This window comes from Oryzias melastigma, linkage group LG19, assembly GCF_002922805.2.
Source record: "Oryzias melastigma strain HK-1 linkage group LG19, ASM292280v2, whole genome shotgun sequence".
Lineage (NCBI taxonomy): Eukaryota > Metazoa > Chordata > Actinopteri > Beloniformes > Adrianichthyidae > Oryzias > Oryzias melastigma.
In genome coordinates, this window is record NC_050530.1 from 10,633,887 (window position 1) to 10,657,200 (window position 23,314).

The following is a 23,314-nucleotide window of genomic DNA, read 5'->3' on the forward strand; positions in this document are numbered from 1 at the left end:
CTACTGCAAGGGAGGGGGGGCAGGCACAATAAGACACAAAAAAACATAAGGCATTAAAAAAAAAGAAAAGAAAAAAAAAACAGCTTGACTTTTATCTTGCAAGATGTCACATCTGCCTGACACATGATGGGGCTCTTCTAATATGAGAGATAATTGCAGCTCACTTACCATTGCTCTCTGCTTGCTGCTTTTCCCTTTTTCTCTTCTTCCTTTTCCCCTGTTGGTTAGCCGCCAAAAAAATAGAAAGAAAAAGAAAACAGACGCAGACAGGAACCTTAGTTATTATATTGCAGAATGTTCAAAACATGAAACGGAGAATAGGACTGATCTTTCTGTTTACTTATTTATTCATTCACTCTCTCTCTTTTTGTTTTTTTCTGCTGTCATTGCCCTGCGGTTTGTTGCAGCCACTGCAGGCCAGACTAAGATTCTCCCTCCTCCTCCTCCTCCTCCTCCTGCTGCTGCTCTTTTCTTCTTTTTTTTCTGAAATCTTTTGTTGTTATTTTTCTGTGTTCTGCTAACATCCAGACAATTGGACACACTTCAGCTTTGGAAGAAATAGTCCTTCTCTTCTGGTCAGCTTTGTGGTGAAACTGAACTAGATTGAAAAATCTGGTCTCAAGAGGTCGACATAAGATTTATTTGAGATACATTTACAAGAATCAATAAAAACTTAGGGCTTTAACTTTTTTTCTTAAGCTATATGTGATAATATAAGTTGTTTTTTTGTATAAATATGAATAAAGTTATGCAAAATTGCATTTTTAACAACTACACTGCCACATTTTGAGACGTTTTGACCTTCCATTGGAATGACCTATTTCATCCACTTGAATAAATAAAACACATTTCTCCAAATCTATAACAGTGTGAAACGGTTTCCGTTTGTGGAAGTTTCCAGTCGGTCTCATCCATCAAGATTCAAACAAATGGATTCAGTAAACAAAAAATATATATATATATATTATGTTGTGGACAATTTAACTGTTTGGGTTCAGAAATCCCTCAGGGTCGGCTGGGGAGAAGAAGAGGCTGTTACGACTTGTAAACTTAAAAACTTACATAGTTGTCTCGTGCTGACCAGCCCGGGTACAGCTGCATGTGGAGCTGTCGTTCTTTCCTGGCCAGCTCATAGTACTTGGCCTGCTCCTCCCGCGATAGGGCGTGCCACTGCAAAATAAGCAGGAGGTGCATGAGGTCGCGTGTACAATCACCCGGGTTTCCGAGCTTCCGCTTTGGGTCTGGACTCACCCTTCTCCCCAGAATCTGGTTGATGGCAGCGCTTTCTTTCAGCGTGCACTCCGCCACCACCTTCGCCCGCATCTCCTTCATGTAGAGCATGAAGGCGTTCAGAGGCTTCTTTATGTGGACCTGCTTCTTCTTCTCCTCCTCCTTCTTGGCATCTGACTGTTTCCTGGTGGAGAGGAAGAGAGCGGGACAGTGAGCGGGAGGAAAAGCCGCAGGTGTCGCGGGACGACAGAAAAGGGTGGAGATGGAGTACTTACGAGCTGTTGAGGGAGCTAATGTCACTATGGGAGGATTCCTGCTTGACGTTGGGTGTGACGATGGCTGGGTGTGGGATGCCTGTGGTGTGCAAACTGTGGTGAGGGGGCACCATGTGTGGGGGGAACCTGGAGGACAGAAGACTGTGTAAATCGTCAGAATGGACACGAGTGAAATGGAAAGATGGAACACACAGAAACACTGTCGCTAAAAGTCCAAAATGGCTTTCATTTGTTTCAAAGTTACAAAATAAAAGAACATAAAAAAGACAAAATGGACTTAAAGCCACAAGCAAATGTAGATATAAACATCAACACATCCAATGCTGTCTGTGGTTGCTCCAATTTATCACGATGGAGTTGAATGTTTGAATCAAATTTGACATCACAGAATGTAGCCTGGATGGTTGTACAGTCACTAAACATGCAACAAAATATGACACAATTCAGCTGAATTTATCTTCTGCTTTCTGGATTTATTTTAAGTCCCACTCTAATCATAATTTGTAGGGATGGTCAATATATCTGTAAAGTATCGGTATCAGCCGATATTTGTATAATTTGAGTTTTTCAGTATCAGACCAATACTAAAAAAAATCCACAAATATTGTTCTGACTGTTTTCAGATATCCTTTTTTTTGACATGGATACTTGTCCCTAATAGACCAGGGGTGTCAATGTCAATCGCACAATGGGTCAAAATCCAAAACACACCTTAGGTCACGGGCCCAACAGGAGAAACGTCTATTGAACACTCTAAAACTACATGTTTAAAACTTTAGAACTGTAACTTTTTAACGTAATTATGAACTAGATATATAGCATTACCTGTGATGATGCTAGTTTGAATGCTGTGAGCTGAATTTGGGCAGCTGAAGATGCTGAAATTGATAGCTAAAAATGATTAAGCTGATAGTTGAAAACGCTGTAGCTAATAGCCAGCTAAAATATTAGCTAAATGCCAAATTAGCCTAAAAAACTGTTTAAAAAAACTTAGCATGTAGCTGAAATATTTGGTAAACTCCAAAATAGCCTAAAACTTTTTGGTAACTGCCAAAATAGTCCAAAAAGCTAGAAAGCTAGAATTACACGGGCTTGACTTTGACACACGTGTAATAGATCCTTGCAATGGGAAGCTTATGTTTACAGTAATAAGTACACAAAATGTTCTTAATGTTTTCAGATATATTTTTAAAGTGCGCGTTGTTCCTACGAGATCTCTTAGTTGTGCATTTCTTTTAAAGAAACAAAAAGCAAATCTAAACTTGCCGTTTTTCTAGACACTTAAATATCAGTTTCAGCAAATATCAGCTATCAATCGGAAATAATTATATTGACACATCCCTAATATTTTTATACATTTCAAAGTGTTTCTAGTGGTCTTTTCATTAAAAGTGTGCTGTTTTTAGCCTAAATTAAAAATATATGTGTTGTTTTCTAGGACATAGTTTCTGCAGAGCGGCAGTTCGTTATAATCCACCTTTGAGTTGTGGGTGGAAAGTAAGCCCACCTCCTTCCTTCTATCACTAGCTTACAGCCCTTCATACAATATTGTTCATAGCTTATTTTTCTTTGTTTTTGACCTCCATCGTGAAAGAAAACACAGTTTTTACTGGAGTGGGTCTTTAAGAGTAAACCAGAATAATGAAGAAAACCCAACCGAAAGACTTCGGGTCATTGTTGAACCATGGAGACATGAGGTTTGATGATACGAAAAGACACTTATTATCTTCTGTCTCATCTTCACTTCCAGTTTTAAGTCTTTCCTCCCACTTTTCTGCAAATTCAGCACCGTCGGTGGATATTTTTATCTCTTCTGCTCACCATTTACCGTGTTAAGGTCAGGAAATCTTACTTAAGAAAAAGGGGTCTCACAGAGAGGACAGTATGTGAATGTGTGCATCACTCTAATTACCAGAACATGTTTATCTGCGTGTTTAAAGCTTCACGTGACCACACACAAATTTAACAGAAGAGAAAAGGAGAGGAGAAAAAAAAAAAAAAAAGATTTTTGTTTAAAGCTGCTCATTATCCGGCTGTGTCTGGCTGCATGGCTCCGAGCCAGAATATAATGATGAGGATAAACTCGCCAGGAACAACTAGTTTCTGTTGGAGGCCATCTCAGGGGAGTGCCAGCGCTCCCCCCCCCCTCAAACTCTTTCCCTCCGTTCCCCCTCTTCTTCCTTCATCACCGGCTCACTGGTGTTTGTGCCATGTCATGTGTTGATGGGGATCTCGGCGGTTGTGGCTGCATATCGCCCATCATTAGGGCTGCGTTTTCTTCACTCGCTTCGTTTTCCTCTATCCCCGTTCGCCGCCCGCCTTTTCTCTCTGTGCACTTGTTAAAATTTCCTCTGTTCCAAGATTTTTTTTTCTTTCCCCTCTCACCCTCCCCTTTTCTTTTTCTCTTCTCTACTCCTCCTTGTCCCCTCACCACCTCCGTACTCCTTTGCTTCCTGCTCCTCATCCCTCCCCTTGTCCCGCTTGCCGCTGCGTCGCCCAGGTTATGGTTTAAACATGATGAGCAACCCCTTTGAAGCGCGGGGGCACCGTCGCCATCATCACCGGCCTCATCAGCAGCCAGCGCCGACTCCGGCTAATTTAAGCAGCGTGGAGCGGGAGAAGCAGTTTAGACCCCCACCCACCTCCCCACCTCAGGGCTCCTACATCTCAATTCTGAAAGGTAAAAAAAAAAAAAAAGGCTAGCGGGGTGGAGTGTGTGTGGTTGTGTTGGTTGGGGGGGGGCACTGCCGCAGAGAGCCCGATGTCAGCCAGCGCCATTTAATTGCCGGTGTGAAGCGGTGGCCCCTGTGCCTGTTTAATGTATAATGATCTGGACGTCGCGCCTTTCCTGTTCCCCGAGAAAAGAGAAGAAGCGGGACAGATATCAAAGGCCAGGCTTAAGCGCGAGGGCCAAAGGGGCCGTCGCATCAACCCACCTGGCCCCAAACCCACGCAGAATATGAGGGACTTCCACTGGTTCCAGCCCCATTACCAAAATAATGTCATTTTTCTCCACTGTATTTTTAACAAGACTTAGACGACGGGGTCCTCATCACGGGACGACGAGGCACGAGTCAAGCCCCGCATCCTAATTTGGTTTGGACACAGGAGGCCGAGATGAAACGAGGCTCTCCTGGAAAGACCTAAATCCTGACAGGAGTACAAGGCCGAGGCGTCTTTCACTGCGATTTCCTCACCGGAAGCCATCAAAACCGTCTTTGAATGAAGCCAGCCAGCTGAAGGCTACGTATGAACGGAGGACGCCGTTGTGTGGACACAATCACACAAACTGTTGCCCGATTCGTTCAAAATTTCTCCTCTCGTCTGCGGTGGGGAGCTGTCGGGAGGGCGGGGCGATGAGCGAAAACCTCCCGCTCTGCAGAGAACTCCCAGAGCTCTCCATCTATTCAGTTATACTAATTCAATTAGGGGCCTCATCACAGGGCATTAACTCTTCCCCATGGCCAGCCCCCCCACACCCCAGCCAGTATATTCAATTAGCCGCACTGGAAATAAGATGATCGCATAGCAGAGGCTGTCATTAAGGGACCAAATTAGCAGCCACTTAAAGCCCCAGTTGGCTAAGTCCTGCTGCCAGATGCCAATGTCTGGACAGACCTTACATGTGACCCCCCTGCACCTGACACATGTTGGGGAAAGTTGTGGGGCAGCCATGATTGAAAAGGAAATTCAGGTGAGTCAAAAAAAAAAGATTGACATATTGGAGTTATTCCTCTTCTTCTTTTACTTTTGCTACTGTTTACTAACCCATGAACGCCACCTACAGTTAGAAGAGGCATGGTGTGAATGTCAAAGCGGTAAAAATCTTCAGGCTTTTTCTATTACAGCTCTATTCAGAAATATGAAAGACTTGGTGTTGTATGTCCAGGCACAAACCGCAGTAATTAACTTCTCTAATTCCTCTAATTTTTCAAATCTGAATCCCTGATTGGTTAAAGTTCGACCTGGTTTACCTTTCGACTTGCGTTAAATGGAGTCGGGTTTTGAACATAGATTCCAAAAATGGTCGTAGAGACTTGCGTAGCAATGCGTGCACATGACAGTTTTGAACACAGAAGCTCAAAATACGCATTGACTAAAGCTACGTCAGAATTCCCCTCCTACTCATTAAATAGTGCGTTCACTGCTTTCTAGTCCTGTCCAAATCTACCAATTTCAAAATCGAGTGCACTAGAAACTTCCCAGAAGTCTGTGCGAACAACTAGCATGTATCGATGCTCACTAGATTAGCAAATACAGACCACAATGCATTGCGGTCGAACAATTTCGAACAAAAAATGTTTTTAAATGCAATATTTGAATAAACCATCTACATTTTTACTATCAGAACACAGTGGAGTCATAAATAAACTTCGTGAAATCTTCGTATTGATTTGATTTCGACTTAGTGAAATTGGTGATGTCATATCCAGCGTTTAGAAAAAGTCAAACGAAAAGTAGTGAGCATCGTGTCCGAATTGCCTTTAAAATTCGGGGCACTATATCGTTTTTTTGTTGTTAGGGATTAGGGTGGGAATTCAGTCATAGCTGTAGACCAGGGGTATTCAAATCCAGGCCTCGAGGGCCGGTGTCCTACATGTTTTCCAACCAACCTTCCATTGAAGCTCCTTATTGGCTGCTAATTTCCAGGATCAGGTATGTTTAGCCAATAAGGAGCTTCAATGGAAGGTTGGTTGGAAAACATGTAGGACACCGGCCCTCGAGGTCTGGATTTGAATACCCCTGCTGTAGACTTTTCATTAAATGCACGCTGCCGAGGGCGATGTGTATGCAGTTTGAGCTCAGTCCACGAACTGCTGCCTCTCTGCATCTTCATGATCTACCACCATCCCAAAGGTTTAAACTTTTTGATTTGTGCGCTAAAAAAGGATTCCAACATTTGACAGAAGGGTCGGACCAGTAGCAAATGTGTGGTGTGTTTGTGTAATCCGCCTCAATTTGGACAAAGGCATGCTAATTTTCATGAAAAATGAATATATTTTAAAACAGAACATTTTGAAGTTTTTATTTTTTTCAAAACTGAGACATTTTTCTCGTTTTAGCACCAACTGCACCAATTGGATGATTTCCCTCAGAAAGAAACACAAACTTTAAGAAATGCTGCGTTCATGTGCTGTTGGAATGGTTGGAAAAATGTCTGTCCAACTCAGAAATTACACATGAACTTCAGAAAAACAAACAAACCCACATGACTGCAGAATAACCTTCAGAACTTAGACAGAGGACAGGGTTTCTTTATCAAATCATCTATGGGGAGACACCTGAAATAACGAGACACAATAACTAGGGGTGTGCCAAAGTAATGATATTGCGATATATCGCGATATTTAGTCCTGCGATTGATTCTCAATGGGTTTTCACCAAGTATTGGTCTTCTATTTTTGTTTGAAGAGGCTGTAAAACTTTATTTTTGTCATCCTTTGGTGAGACAATCCTCTGGAGGTAGATAGGGGGCGTGTTTCAAGACTGGCTGTCGTGAGAACAAATGTGCCTGGCAACTACTTGAATTGTTTAATTTTTTTTCTTCTATATAATGTGAATTATCAGAGATGATTTTAACAATTATCGCAGTATCGCGATATCATCGATATTCTGAACCATGTATCACGTGTCGCATCGTTTTGAGATACCCAGATTCTCAGTCCCAACAATAATTAGGATGATCAATATAATATATTCTAGATTGGCGGGGACAGATTAAATGGTTAAATGGGCCGGATATGGCCCCCGGGCTGTAGTTTGCCCACCCCTGGTCTATCCAGTCTGCCCTTAGGAGCTGCTTTTCCAATCAGACAGCAATGGAACTAAATCTGGGATTTATCCCTAGACTCTAAACCACCTGTCTTAAGTCTTGAGGAGTGTGTAGAGGAGAGGAAGAAGTGAAGATGAGAAGAGAGGCTTTTTGTGTGTTGCTGTTGGGATTTTTGAGGCTCATAGAGACACACAAATCATAGGCTTTTAGTCATCCAAAATTAATTATCCCATACAATATAGTGTGCTCATTGAGGGAAACACAGACTGACAAACACACACACATTTACAACATGGCAACAGATGCACATACAACCCCCCCCTCATCTCGCAAACCCAATTGGTGCACTAATGTCCAGAGCAGCACTTGAGCTGGAGTCTAATGGGCTGGACCAAAGCACCAGCCAAGTGTCGGGCCCCAGCTTATATCATCAAGTAGCCTTCAAAGAGTTGCTGTTTGTTTATCTGTCTGGCTGCTCAGACTCACAGCAAGGACATGCCCCAGCTCATTTCACATCTGCCTGACATGCAGTCGGGGTAAACGTTCTTCAGGGGCCTCATTAGAAAATGATAAATATAATTAATATTTGATGGTGCTAGCTGGAGCACCGCGGTGGAGAACTGGCCTTTTGAACACAGAGAGGGGAGCTCTCCTTTAGGGAGACGTTTCTCCTTACAGTCCGTGTGTGTGTGCTGCTCGTGCAGGTAGTGCACGCTGGAGAAAGCGAGGAGGAGGAGGAGGATGTGCTTGACTCTTAGTGGCTTAACTCACCTTGACATGGATGCGTTGACAGTGAGCGCAGTTGGGTATGGGTGTCTGAAACCCCCTGTTGTGATTGGATAAACAGGTTGACCTTGCCTGGAAAGAAAAGAAGAAAGAGAAAAAAGGTAAAGGGACAGGGTTGATGGAAGACTCTAAAGCCCTTCGTCTCTCCCTCTGCCCCACAGAGGGCCTCTTTTTTTTTTTTCCTCATTTGATAAGGACAAAAATCTGGGGGATTGCAGAGCGCTGATAAAAGGGTTCGGAAAACTCTGAACAATTTGAATGCCACAAATCTTGATAGCGATGGCTAATTAAATTTCATAACCCTTCGCTCTGTGTCGACAGAGTGGGGCCCTGTTCCTCCCCAAGCTGGAACTAGGTGTTTTGTTGTGATAATTAAAGACGAAGCGCGGGCTCCTTTAATGGAGCCATCACACTAATTGAGGTCTGCACATCCAAAGACAAACAATAATGAATGTAAATTTATACCAAAATAAAGTGCAGCAAATCAAAGGGCGCCATGACTGCGCTCAGGGCCTCTCTCGGTATTTAGATCGCGGTGAGAAAACATTAAATTAACAGAGCTTAATTTGTAGCCTTTTGTCATATTAACAAGTGTTGACAAGAGTTACCAGGGGAGAGTCCCTATGAGGAATTGTGGGTAAAATACAAGCAATCACAGTTCATTACTCTAATTGAACTAAACACAGACATGCAAAATTGCATTTGCCACAAAATAGCAAGTAGAGGTGGTGGAAGCCTAAAGGCGGCAACACGCTGTGTGATGCCAGCCATCTTGTAGGTTTAGCGTACGCCGCGATGTGTGGCAGGCGTCTAATGAGCCTTGCTCAAGAGCTCCAAATAATACTGGATGTGTAACCCATCCACTTTTGTAAGTCTGATCTAAAACCAGTCCTTATTTGTTTTAAAAAATGTCAATGATAACAGAAAAGTAGGCGGAGCTAACAATCTTGACGGTTGCTGAGCATGCCCTGTATTAAAAGCTGATGGTTCAACAAAAAAACAAGTCGAAACTTTAAATAGGAGGCAAATTCAAAGGTCAAATGCAAGGGAAGGGGTGCAACCTAGTGGTTACTTTGGGAACTGACCTGGTTCCAGTTACTTACATGCTAAAGTTAAAGGTTGGAGCCCAGTTCGTTTCAGATTGAACAAGCTGCACCACAGAAAGCCAAAGCTTTTTTTTTTTTGAACTGTGCATCTCATAAATACATTGAAAAAAAGGCAGATGGCTTAAGACAGAATATTAACTTAAAGCCATTAAGTTGTCTTAACCCTTTAACACAGTAGCTCTGATGTTGATTTTCTTTAAATTGCCATCAGTCTTCAATTTTTATGCAATTAATGTAGTTTCAACAGGAGCATTAGAATGCAGTTATGCATTCATAAAAACCAACCATTGCTTGTATATGAGAACTGGAATAATTCAAGTTCTAAGTAGGAAGTACCAGCAAGCTCAAAGCAGCCAAAATCTTAAAGACTTTTATTGAAAGATAAACAGCTATTACTCAGTCATTATATTTGTCAGAATTACTATTCTTGTCCACATTTTTTCAAACAAATTCTTGCAAAATCATATTTTTTTCTATTTTATTGTTGTGCAAGTTATTTAAGTTATAAACCAATCAAGTGCCTTGATAAAAGCATGTGGTCTAACATTTGAAACATTTGACAGATTTCATGGAGCCCTCTTTCGAGATGTTGGGTTATGGTCTTCCAACAAGCTCACTCCTGATTGGTGAGAGTGGTTGCTATAGAAACGCCAACTCAGACTGACTACAACTACTCCTTACTCACAAAGTCTGGTGGCTATATTGCGGAAAAATGGCGACTGAATTGAGTTAATTTAGTTGGAGCCAGAAGTAAGCCATTTTCTATGGGTGACGTCACACCCACTCTGTCCAGTTCTTATATACAGTCAATTAAACCAACACTTTAACAATTTCCTGCTTCTTTTTGACATTACTATTCATTAATACATATGAAGAATTCTATCTAAAAGAAATCAGAAAGAGAGGTAATAAAAAAAGGAGTTGCTTACTGTGGTACTAACCATCCTAGCGGATGGGGGATCTGGCCAACAGTGCCAGGTGAAAGAGGGTAATAGGGAGATATATCAGGGGGATGCGGAGGCCTCGGAATTCCTGTGGAAAGGAAGAGGATGATGGGAGCAGAGGGAGGGTGGACAGGGAAGGTGATGACAAGAGAGAAAGAGAACAAAATCTTTGTCAGGGCTGCATTAATTCTTTGTTGAGTTACACATCTGAATGGGGCAGACATCACAGGAGTGCAGCTGGAGGGGGGTGGTGGTGGTTGTTGCTCTCATGTACACAGCATTAAATCACACTTCCTGATCAAAGGCCTTTGAGGCGACGCAGCAGCACAATGTGTTGGAAGAGGCAGAGGGGAGAGAGGTGAGGAAGAAAAATACATCAACGCGATTCTTGTCACATTCGTCTGGCAAATCCGGAGATTAATTATAGGAAATGACTGAGGTTTGAAAGGTAATGAAATACAGCAATATAATTAAAAGCTCGTTCTCTCATCAGAGAGCTGCCAATATGGAAACAGTGGTGATTCTGTCTGCTGGCATTCTGGATTTAGCCTGATTGGAGACGGGTGACTAAACCGATAAAAGAGTTGTGCAGCAGTGACAAAATGTAAGATCAATACTTTTACTTTGCACGCTGCAGCTTTGGGTGAACTTTTATTTTGCTAGACCTGAGATCAAACATAAATCATGGAAGCAAATTGGGTTTACTGCATAAAACCTCCGTTAAAATATTCTATCTCAACAACAGCAAGTTCAAAACTGCAACGAAGCCACATTGGTGGACTAGGAAACAACTAATTTAACTTTTTTTTTTCCTTCCACTTTTTAGGTGTTTTGACCAGCATCAGCACCAATCAAAATCAGGGATTCAGCATGAAGACATGCCAATGCTCATCTGATCCTGGATCTGACGCTTCAGAGGAACTCTGAATGTGGCGTGTGGGTGGGAATGGAAAGATTACTTGGAATATCACTACAACAAAGGCGTGTTCTAATGAAAAGGAAAGCCACCGGAACATTATCCCATTGCTGTGTGGCGCTCGAGACCTAATATGACTCATTAATTAATTAAACACTGTGCCCAATTAAGATGCTCCATTAAGCAGTACATTAAACAGCAGCTGGCACATTATTTCCCCCTTTTGTAAGAGCCATCGTAATAAGGGAATGTTATTACCTAAAAAAAAACACACAGGTTGAACCCACCAGAGACCATGGAAAAGCACCAAATTATTCACCACACTGCAAATGCATTAACCTGAATGATTGGGCTGAATGGAGAAAAATGAAGAGCTGGTTAAAGACGCTCACAGAAATGAATTTAATTACATGGAAGTGTGTAGCAGATATTGGGAAGACCACAAAACCCCCCTAAAAAAAATCTGTTTCAACAGGTACAGAAGTGATCACCCAAAGCTTGACTTAACTTTAAAATTAATCTAGTTAAATGGATAAACATACACGGATTCAACTTTTATTTATATAACAATTGAATGCTGCCCCTTGAGTTTTCAAAATTACAAAAATGTATATTCTCTTATGACATCAGCGTCAGCATTTAAGGTCTAAAAAGTATAGGACCCATAACAAAACCTTGTGGAATTCCATATGCCAATTTTGTCCTTTTAGATGAACATTCAATAAAGTCCACAATAGAATCCCAACTGTTAAATGTTTTATAAACCAATGACTCTCATTGGTTATTAACGAGGCGAGTAAGAACACATTGATTAATTGAACTATTGCGATACTTGTATCAATTTAAAATACTGCCAAGACAATATTTAATTAATTATTTATAGGAAAATGTAGTTCAGTCTTACTTTTGTTGAAAAGGATTAACATAAACCAATTCAACTTTTATTTATATAGCAGTTGGTATATAGAATTGCGCCCTTGAGTTATCAGAATTACAAAAATGTATGTCCTTTGATGACATCACCAAGTGGCAGCATCTAAAGATTAAAAGTGTGGGACCCAGAATAAAACCTTGTGGAACTCCACATGCCAATTCGATCTTTTTAGATGGGCATTTTACAAAGTCAAAAATAAAATTCCAACCGTAAAATATTTTATAAACCATTGAGTCTCATTGGGTATTAAGAGGTGGATATTCTGTCACTTACATCATAATACCTGAGTTATTAATGACTTTCTGCAAGTTGTAAAAAGGTGTGAAAACTACAACCAGATTTAATTGTTGCAGGCTTACGAACAACTTCCATTTAAGAAGACAAGTGCCTCAAATATAAATGGTTTTTAAGCTGCTGAGACTTTGGTTAACAAACTTGAAGGTATCAAGTGTTTTTATCTGATGTTCCTCATGTAGGTTTCAGATTTAACAAACTTGAGTTCAACAGATACTGGGTGCAGAAGAAGCAAGTCTTACCTGTTTTGGGATCCACGTCTGTCTGTAGGTGAGGTGGGGGGTTCCCCGGTGTGAAGTGCTCATTGCTGTAGGTGATCAGAGGCGTGAGAGGGTGCACATGGTGGGGGTGCTGTACCACTGGAACCTTATTAGACTGAGAAAGAAATGATAGAAAGACAGGAAGAAATTGGGAAAAAAAAGAAAGAACAAAAAGAGTATTGTTAATATTTGGATGTTCAATCACGGGCCAAAACTTGGAGCTCCTTCTGACTCAAGAGAAGAGCTATCAAATTCCGGGTACACTTGTGGCGCCAAACCATCAAACCACAGGAGTGGTTTGTAATTAAAAGCACGTTTAAAGCGTCATTCTGGAATTCAGTAACACAATCTAAGAAATTGGCTGGGCTTGCCAATTCACATTTGGATTTGATATGTGATGAGACACTTTTTAACCACAGTTGCAGCAAAGTAATCGATCATCCGTGAACCACAAAAATCAAGGCAGCGGGTGTAAATCCACAGCCATTAGCAGCTGCAGTCAGCCTCTCTCTGTACTTGCACACAGAGCCCAGTTCAAGAAGGGTAATAGTGTGTTACTGAAAGGGGTTTGGAGAGAAGAGGCGGGACTGAAAATCCATTTCTACATTTTTTTTCTTTTGGCAAATTAGCTTTAGCTATGTAATCTTCTTTTTGTGCTCTTAAGTGGCGCAGACTCGCTTTTTTTCAATTACCCGAAGATTACAGTGGCGCTTTAGGGGTGTGCTGCCGTAGGCCCCCCGTGTTAACCGCATCTCAGCCCCTCTCTACAGCCCAGGCTGGGACAGAGGGTAATACACACAGTCCCTGAACGCAAGATAACCAGATTAACGCTGTGCTGTAGATTAGACTAGTAGCAGAGGCAGCTCTCGTCTCTTTACCCACACATCCTTTTCCTGCCCCTAGACGTCAAAGAAGCAGCACTAATCAGGCTTATCATAACATGGATGATAAGTTCAGGGGGAGAAGAGTGAGACACCAAGCTCATTGTGTGTGTGTTCAGGCTCCTCATAGGCCACACACCCTCATTAGTGACTTTAAGCCATGCAAGAGAAAAAAAAAACAGCGCTCCACTGTGGCACATTTCCAGAAGACTTTGAAAAACATTAATGGGGCTAGATGTTGGCAGGGGGGCTACATGCATAAGATGCACAGTTGCCCGACGCTCATTGACAATACAAATGCAAAGCTGTGGGCCTAGGGCAAGACAAATGTGTGCAGAGCTCAGCACTGCAAACTAATCATCTGGCCAGGCCGTTAAAGGCTAAAGTTAATATCAGGCCCGGGAAATGCACCACAAGTCCGATGAGTTGGTGCCAAACTTTCTCTGGGTTGTTAAAGCTGTCTATCAGTATGGTGGATAAGCATGGCCATCTACACCTCTTCTATAGCAGCAATTGTGGAAGGAGTTCAGAGTGTGTGTGTGAAAGTGGGGGGCATTCCCTATTGCCATGGTCCCAATGAAAGATTAATGAACCCCAGCAGAACTCCAGGGAGGCAGAGGGACTCCTGGGACTCATTCACAGCCCCGAGCTGAAAAGGCTAGGGAGGAGGGAGAGGCAGAGCTTTTGGAATTGGAGGGGCTGTTTGTGTGTCGTGGGGGCTTCACGTGCAATGGGGCACGTTATGAAAAGACGAATAACTGGGATCTGATCTTCATAAACCAAGCAAAAGGATAAAGACGGACAAGAAGCGGGAGAAAAATGTTCAATACTGAGGTCATAGCAAAACGGGACGAAGTTTAAGGACATTTCTTCGTATGAATCCCCCCCTCCATCCAAATGCCACCTCCCAACCTCCTCCTTCACCACTCCCTACTCCTTCTTCGGGTAATGCCCCAAAAGAATGCAACCAATTCTTCATTGAAAAAGCTTTTCATTGGGTTGAAAAACATGGCCGTATTTAAGGAGAGACTCCTTTAAATGTGGCCATTTATAGAAGTTCTGGCTTTGTCCAAGGATCCCCGCCATTGAGGAAACAATTTGGAAAAAAAGAAAAAGGGAGGAGGGCTGAGAGACTGAGAAAGGCCAGACGGTTTACATTGTACTCACTTGTGGGATAAAAGGGTCTCAAAATGTGTGCAAAAGGCCCAGATGCACCTTAGTATGAGACAGTGCTGGGCAATGTGGGAAAAAAATTGTATATCACGATATAAATTATTCTATATCATAATAACGATATAAATCACAATATACCAGAATGGAGTATGTTTTCAGTTATTCTCTGAAACAGTTTCAAGTTTCTTCGTAGGAAAACACATTTTTGCACGAAAGTTCAGCAATAAAAAAAACCCAAAAAACTATATAAACGATAGAAGAGAAATGGCACGAAAAACACTTTCTTATCATACACACAATATGTATCATCATATCGCCCAGCACTAGTTAGAGGTGAAGACAAAACTGTCCCACAAAGTCAAAATTTTGTTGAACTTTTCTGCAAAGGCTTAAAAAAAGAAGATCAGTCAAGCTCACATCTAGGATCCATCAACTCACACATTCTGCACGTTTAATGTACAGGGCAACATCCACCCCGGTTCCTGCTGATGTCCAAGGCCTAGCAACTGTACGAATGACCACCGTGGGACAGAAGGAACCCAGAAGCCTCTATTTGGAAGGCCTCGGGGTGCTCCAGCCGTACAGAAAAACAAAAGCGGGCGACGTGGGAGGCTTTACCACTCCTGCTCCACAAAAGCCAAGGGGAAAAAGAAAGGAGCCCTTACACCCCTGCTGGCTCGCATCCTTCCCACCACTGCTGTCCTTAAATAAAACAAATACAGAGGAAGACAAACACACCGCTCTGAACCCACCATGACTGGATTTTCAACTCTCCGGAAAAAAAAAGAAAAAAAAGTTGTGTTTGAAAGCCCCCAAAAGAAAAATTGAAGAGCACCCTTTTGTGTGAACATCAATGGACGCGTTTACTCTTTCCACATCCTGGACTCATACGGTGCTTGTTGCAGAGGAAGGCCAGCTCTGTGAAATTCGCGCTTTGGCACTTTTGTTGCAGCAGCTGTTGCCTCTGGTCATGTTATTGATGCCTTCACTTTCTGCTACTGGTCCTCCTTCTCCAGCTGCAAGCTTCAAAATTCTCACAGAAACACCAGCCTTTCTGCTTCAAGTCATCGCGTGATTGCGCCGGATTCGCAGCAGGGATCCTCAAACAGCTGACCGCAAACATTAGCCACGCTAGCAGGTCGCTAATTGGTGGAGAAAATGAAGGAGCCGCTTCGAGTGACAGCAGGACAGAGCAAGACAAAGGGGAGGGAGACGCTGAGGTGGAGGTCAGACAGGAAAAAGCTGTTGGCCTTGCAAATTTCCGCATGGTGGCACCTTGCAGTGGCAATTGGAGCCCAAAAGTGAAGGTGGCGACCTTCTGGGGCCACTGGGTAGTTGGGCAAAAGAAGGAGAGGGGGGGGGGCAAAGCTTCTGTCTCCCTGCTTTATGTCATGATATGATGAGTTGTCACAACAGCTTGCAGGGTGCTAATGAGCTGTAGAGAGGCCGAGGCACGGAGGGCGAGGCCGGGAGGAAAAAGTGGAAGATGTGGGAATGACAGTGCCTTGATGGATCGGTGAGGGAGGGGGGTGAAGGGGGGGTCCTTAAAATTCCAAAGCAAGCAGAAAAAGCTGTCAGAGCTCTGCCTCATCCGAAATGGCTTCACAAATAAAACAAACACAAGGGCGAAAAAAAAAGAAAGAAAGGTTGAGGAGGGCATCCTAGATCTTAAAATTTGTGCGTATGCCAATGTGTGAAAAGCAATTTTTAGCAGCTTCATCTGCTATCATTCAATGTCCTGTTGTGAAAAAAAACTGCCAATTGCTATTACTCTCAGAGAGGTAAGAGAGCCCCCTCCAGGCCAAACGCTATAATAAATGTCCGAGACAAGTTTCAAATATACTCAAATTATTTCCCTTTTTAACAAAAGCATCCTTAAAGTTCAAAATCTTTCCAATAATCTCAACAAAAGAGGAAAAAAAAGGTTGGAATCAGTTTAAAAAGTGGATATGGAGGTGTTGATCAGCCTCTCTTCTGAGACGTGTCTCCGAGGGCAGGAGGCTCCCGAGACCGTGGCTATATTTAAAAGTTAATCTATTCACTTTGCTGCAGTGACTTGCCGACTGCTTGATCAGAGCGCCGAACAAAAATATTATGTGGGCCAGCGCCTTTGCTCCCTTCTTTCCCTCCTGCTCTCTTTGCCAGCACTCGAGGCGTTTGTCACCATTTATTTTCACTTCCCCATCTTTGATAGTCGGCACATCAAATAGAATCGCAGAAAGGACATGTTCTGATATGTCATAGATAAATAAAGCTGCGCACAAATAGCTTAAATATGAAGTGGCTTCGGCAGAACTGTTGTATTCTGTGAAGACAAATCGCCTCTTAGACACGCATGTGTGTTAAAGCGTCCCCCCCCCCTTTAGAGTAAACAGGCTCTTGAACTCCCATACCTGAGTTGAAGGGGCTTTTCTGAGAGGTGATATTGCATCACGCTGCTAAGAGCCAGACTGAATTCTGCCTTTTGAAATGCAATCAGCCGCTCAGAAATTCACTTGAAAGCCAAGCAATTAAGAATTTGAATTGGGTGGCGCAATTAACAAAGGAATATGTTAATCTGCCAGGTTATTGAAATTTTTTGTCTCTCATTTCATGGTTAAGACATGAGCTTGATCACATCAGGTTTTGTGGAGTAAATAATATTCCTCTGGAGAGGGTCACATCTCGGCAAATTCACTGTTTTTTTAATTACTGTGCGTGTGATGTTCTTTTTTGGACCGTGGGTGTCTTCTTCTCACAAATTCTTTGGTTTGTCAAGTTTTCGCCTCAAGTTTGACTGAACTTCAAAAGTGAGATGACTCCACCTTACCCCCACTTCTGCTGGTGTTGCAAAACGCTGCCAAAAGCCTTCAGTGGTAATATATATATATAAATAAATAAAAGGGGAGGGGGGCAGCACTGGATTACTCACCCAGCTGCTTAGACTGAGGTGCCAGCAGCCCACCTGCTGGAGGAGCGAGAGCCCGGGGCCTAGGTCTGTTGCCTTGGCCCCCGTGTCCTCTGGCCTGACTGCAGCTCCATCCTGAGGGTGCATGACCCCCTCTGTCCCACCCTAACAAGAATCCCTCTTTTTCTTCCTCTTCTTTGTGTGTCTTGACTCCTTCCTTGGTGCTACAGCCAGCTGACCTTTCTTACACCAGGTTTGGACATTCAAGAGAGGGCAATCCTCGACAACACAAGAGCAGGCTCAGGGGTTTGGGGCCTCCCCACTCACCCTCATCCATCCTTTTTTTTTTTTTTTTTTTGAAAATCCCCTCAATTTTCCCCCCTAAAAGCAGAAAAGCCCTCTGTCTGCGCTCAGCTTAACGGACGGGGATCTCCTCTTCTCTCTCAGTGAACATTTTCACGCCAGTTCAAGTTCAAGAGAAAAACTGAGAGCTTTCAAAAAACAAGAAAAAAAAGCTCACAAACGAGCATTAAAAAAATAAAATCTGTTATTAGCTACGTCTCTGGCCTGTGTATGCATTTCTCAGGAATACGTCTGTGCATGTGTGTGGGCTCTGCGGTGCCTCCAGGATGCCCAAAGACGAACTGGCAGCTTGAAAAGCTTTTCGGCTACAAGGTAAAGTGAGCAAAGCGAGAGACGGAGACAAAGAGGAGAACGCCGGAAAGGGAGAGAGGTAGAAAGAAGAAAAGACAAGACAACATCCACAAAAGGAGGGCAGGCTCAGAAAAGTGTGGCCAACAGTCACTGCATCCGTGTGATGCTGACAGTCGCCTCTTCATGTCCGCTTTTCCAGGAGGGTGGGGGGGGGTGGGCGCAAAAAGTCTTCACTCTGACACGGACATGGCACTTTTCGTCGCAGTTTTTTTTTGTTATTCCCATTTCCTTTCTTCCCGCTCTTCCTCTTCCAAACAATACCTTCAGAGTGGGGAATAATTCTTCTTCCAAACACCCCCCACACACACCCGACTCACCCTCGCTCAACTCCATTCAAGGTTCGCGTGAACAAGGCCCCAGGCCCCCCCTTCTTCTTCTCCCTCCTCGCCTTTCTCCGCAACTATTTCACCTTCACAACCATTATTCCCCTGAATAATAAAATCCAATGACGAGCTCCGTGTGGTCAAGACAGATTTTTTTTTTCTTTTTTCTCAAACACGGGCAAAGAAATTCCTTAAAATATTCAGATTTTCCTGGGAAAACTTGAAATTTTCCTCATTTATGTGTAAATATATTTTACTTTTTTTAAATAAAAAAAAAATATATATATATATATTGCATAATTATTTATCAAGTAAAATATCTTAAACATAAAAACCTATTAAACATTAATACAAAACTACATTAAAATAGTCTTAACATGCTCTAATTATAGCATCAATTTATCTAATAGCAAATTAAATATTAATTAAATAATTTTTGGGGTCAAACAGCAGGAAAATGTAAATGATTTAAATATAATAATTAATAAAAAATTGGGGGTTTAACAAATAAATATATAAACAAATGAGAAAAAACTTTTCTCCTGATGTGCCGCTTCCTTTTTCGTTTTTTTTGTTGTTGTTGTCGTGCACTCGTTCAGCCTCTCCATCGCTGTTAGGACACTGCTCTTCTCTTGGCCTGCAGCAGGCAGTCCCGAGGCCCGGCGAGCCAAAACAAAAGCGGCGGGAATGTTCTTTACACAAGTTGGACAATAGCACTGGGGCTCCAGCTTGACAAGTAAAAGAGCTCCGACAAGGCGGCGGCTAATTGCCTGCCCTCCCTCCATTCAAGCGCCCTGCCACGCTCCTGCCATCTCCCATTGTCCCACGTGCACTTTCTTAAAGGGTTAGTAATGGGGTTGTGGGTCATTTTCGGTGTTAACTGTATTTCGCCTTATATTTACCATTTCAAAATGTTTTGGCGTGTTTTGAGCAAGAAATATTGAAATAAAACGGCATTTTTGAGGCCAAATTTGGCAAACCTGTCTCTTCCGGGTCAAAAGCTCCGTTTTGGTCACGTGGTGCGTGTGACGTAACAAGGGTCAATATAGCAAGATGGCTTCTCCTTTGCGTGTCGGAGCTAGCGATAGCAGCGATATTTCCAGGTCCACAATTCTGTCTTCAGACTCAGATTGTGGAAACATTTGTTCTGAAAGTGTCGCTGATTCAGAGGCGCCGGGTGTTTGTGGTTTGAGGACTGTAAAGCCCTATCAATTTGAGCCGGCAGCGCGGAAAATAGGAGCTCACTATTTGGCAATGACGCTGAGAATGCCGATGAAACTGAAAGCTGTCCGTTTATCAGAGCCATGCTCGAAGCTGGAAGACGTGGAGCATCTCGTGAAGCTTTATTTACAGATCGGAACCTTTTGGCGACTCTAAATCAAATCATCAATGACGCTGACTATCAGGGTCGGTAATGCAGAGTTTCATATGCAAAATAAAGAGCTTAGAGACATGTTTGCAGGACCGTCCGCCACTTTATCATTATTTATTTATTTATTCACTTATTTAATCACTTTATTCTCATACCCAGAAGCTCTTTCACCACCTTACTGCATGTCTCTGATATGCGCAGAAAAAAAATGAGAATGTAAACAGTCCCCTGTTCTCCACATGAATCGTCCCGTTTCAACACACAACAACAACATGGGATGCAGAGATCCCGCAAGCCACCATCAATGATTAATAAACTGCAAATCAAACAAAGAAACTTCCAAACATGTGCAATGTTTTAAACATTCGGTTTACCTGTTGAAATCAGAAGCTTTTCACAGTTTAGTCGGTCTGGTTCTGCTCACAGTGTTCATTCACAATAGGCTCATTTCAATTGTAAATCTCGTAAATTTATGACTTTAAAAATCATAATTTTATTATTATTTATTTTTTGGTGGCCCTAATACTCCGTTGGACCATAACACCGATGTTTTTAGAATTCAACTTTGCCGCAGCGCACACACATACATGTATCTGTTGACACCCCTGGTCCGCCTGCATTCTGCTGCTGGCGCTGTCTCACCCATGTGACGTCAACGCGTCACGTGACCCAAATCGAGCCGTTTCTGAAGCAGGGCGAAATGCGAGTGTGATTTGTCGTCTAATTTGTCAAATTTTACAAAAACCTGCGTTTGTCAACGGTAATTATTTGTTATTTTTGATACATTAGAACATATGGAATATATCTGGATACTTATTTTAGCTTTGTCCAAGGGCATTACTAACACTTTAAGTAAACTGCCAGTTCTCCGTGAGTGATGGACAGCTCCCAATCACTCAGCCACAATGGCATCAATGCAGCGACACAGGCGAAAAGGGGGGGATATTAAAGAAGAAGAAAAAAACTAGTCCACTTCTGTCCAAGACGTGCGCGGAAGATCCACAAGCGTGCAGGAAAAAAGTAAAAGCATGGACAAAAACAAACACCTATGACCTTCATTAATTCGTTTTCTATAATAAATCAAAGCAATTATTACACCATAAATATAAAATAACCCTGCTTAAACTTTAAAGCTCCTTTTCTACTTTGACAAAAAATTACAATAAATGAAAAATTATAAATAATCTTATTTTTTAGATTTTGAATTTCATTTAAAAAATACATTATAATGAATATCGATTGATAAATAAATGCACGGAAAAAAGGAGATATGAACATAAGACAAATTAAGTTTATTTCAATATTGATAAAATATAAAAATAAAAATCTACTCAATAATAAAATAAGTGTAATTAAATACATTTAACATAATTATGTCTTTTTGATGCAATACAAAAAGTCACATTTAGCTTTATGTCTTAGAGTAATAGAAAACTGTCAGGCTGTCAAGACAAAGCAATCAAACAGTGCCTTTCATTACCCAAATTGTCAATCTGTCACTTAGCAACATAAGTGTTATAAATTGCCAAAGAGAGAGCAGATAAAATATCAATCAATGCCTTCAATCAAAACACACCATTTCTAATCAAACTAGTACCAAAAAATAGGGAAAAAATTACAATTGAAATGTTGAAAAGTCTTACCATTTAAAAGAGCTGTATTTGGGATGCTGCTCGGTTCCTGGTTAAAACAAGCATGCTGGCACTCATGGTAGTGCACAGACTCCAAGCAGACTCCCACCACCATGTCAGCCACTAATCCACTGGGGGGCAGCACCTCATTTACGGGCAGCCCCCTCGCTAAAACCCGATGGGTAAAGCCGATAAGACCGCGACCGGAGGACCAGCCGAAAGGTGTGCTGGAGCCACTTGGGGGGGGACGGCGGCTCGTCAAGTTCCCGAAAAAAAGTGAAGAGGAGCGGCCGGAGCTCAGCGCTCCCTCTCAGCCATTCAGCCGCGCTCTCAGGCTGCGCTGCTCCTCTCCGTGTCTGCCCCAGACTCCCTCTTTCTCCCTCGTTCATCTTCATATCCCCCCTAATATGCTCTTTTGTGTCCATCTCTCTTTCTTTGATAAGTTGAAAGAACAACAAAAAGAGGGAGAGAAAGAAAGGCTTTTCATTCAGCGGCTTGGCAGACATAAAGGTGGTGGAGTGCCGTCTATACGAGTTTGCCCTAACTTGGCTAAACTCAAGCAGCGGGGTGTCTCTCGTCACGCCATTAATCCCCAAAACTAGCCACGCTCCATTCACCGCCAGTCACAGTAAATTAAATGCAAAATCAGAAACACAAACACTGACCAGGAGAAGTGTCAGGAAAGAAAAAAAGCCTTCCGATCCAGGGCAAAGGCGGTGTAGAGTTGAAGCCCCCCAAAGTCCAGCCCGCCGGTCGCCAAAGTTTTTTTTTTTTTTTTTTAAATAACAAAAACAAAAAACAAAAAAAAGAGCATTAATAAAAAAATAGCCCGTCACTGCAGCAGCTTCTGCACCTCCAGCTTTCCTGGCTGAACTCTCCTCAGACAACTGAGGGGGGAAAAGCAGCGCCAAGTCTTAAGATGAACCTGCCAGACAACAAGGCAACAAGCAGCAGCAGAAAACACCCAAAACCACAAATAAATGGATGCGAGCCGTGGACGACTTCCGAAGAGCTGGCATTAGAAAATTGAATCTGACCAACTGATGGCTGGAACAGAAGAAACCCACTCTTAAAGCCGTGATCCGACCATCCACCAAACCACCGCTGTGAGCCTTTTAACCACAGCAGAAAAAAATTACTATTGATCTTCAAATGGCGATAATTGAAAAGATCAAAAAGATTAAACAAAAGAAGAAGAGAATGTGCTGACTTACCATGTTGTGCTCCTTTTTTTTTCTTAGGAAGTTTTGGTTTAAATAATATTAATTAAAAAGGAGGAAGAAAAAAAAAAGCTCAAAGATGCAGCATTGGAGGTGTCAAATTTTTTGCAGCCGTCACTTGATCGTATTACTTCCACAGTCCTGGTTTCCAATGCGTCTGAACTTTTTCCCTTTCTCTTTTATTTTGTTTGTGGTACCTAGCCTTTTTTTCCTCCTGCTTAAGACTTTAAAAGCCTTCAGCTCAGCAAAGCAGCACAAATTATCTTGCCACCTTGCTCAGCTCTGATGCTTTGGCCGCTAACTTTGGAAGGCCCTTTACTACTGCATCAAAATTAGCATTGTCAAAGCAGTTAATGAATATTAATATTGTATTTGTCATTGGAGCTGGCCCATTGCTGAACTCCAAGTCATCCATCAGGGACAAGATTAAGCACACAATTATTTCTGACTGACAGGGACCAAATCTGGATTTTTTTTTTCCTCCAACAATTTAAAGAAAAAGAAGCAACATCATCTTAAGGTGCCTCCCATAAGACGAAACAAGATTAATACACTTTTAATGAAGCAAGATTTCATGGTGCATAAACAGCAGGAA

General features: G+C 42.3%; 1 protein-coding gene across 25 annotated transcripts in view; it reads right to left on the reverse strand.

Moving 5' to 3' along the window:
• Window positions 1-23,314, reverse strand: part of tcf7l2 (transcription factor 7 like 2) — an 87,896-nt gene that overhangs the window by 5,744 nt on the left and 58,838 nt on the right. For 9 of the 25 annotated variants that reach the window (XM_024284565.2, XM_024284561.2, XM_024284560.2 and 6 more), the window contains 7 exons: window positions 12,501-12,633; window positions 10,100-10,202; window positions 8,050-8,136; window positions 1,506-1,646; window positions 1,252-1,414; window positions 1,063-1,170; window positions 169-232 (listed from right to left, as the gene is read on the reverse strand). In XM_024284565.2, the coding sequence (XP_024140333.1) occupies window positions 169-232; window positions 1,063-1,170; window positions 1,252-1,414; window positions 1,506-1,646; window positions 8,050-8,136; window positions 10,100-10,202; window positions 12,501-12,633 (799 nt within the window). The remainder of the gene's footprint in view (window positions 1-168; window positions 233-1,062; window positions 1,171-1,251; window positions 1,415-1,505; window positions 1,647-8,049; window positions 8,137-10,099; window positions 10,203-12,500; window positions 12,634-23,314) is intronic. The other 16 variants (XM_036217233.1, XM_024284567.2, XM_024284562.2 and 13 more) reach the window with 3 other exon arrangements.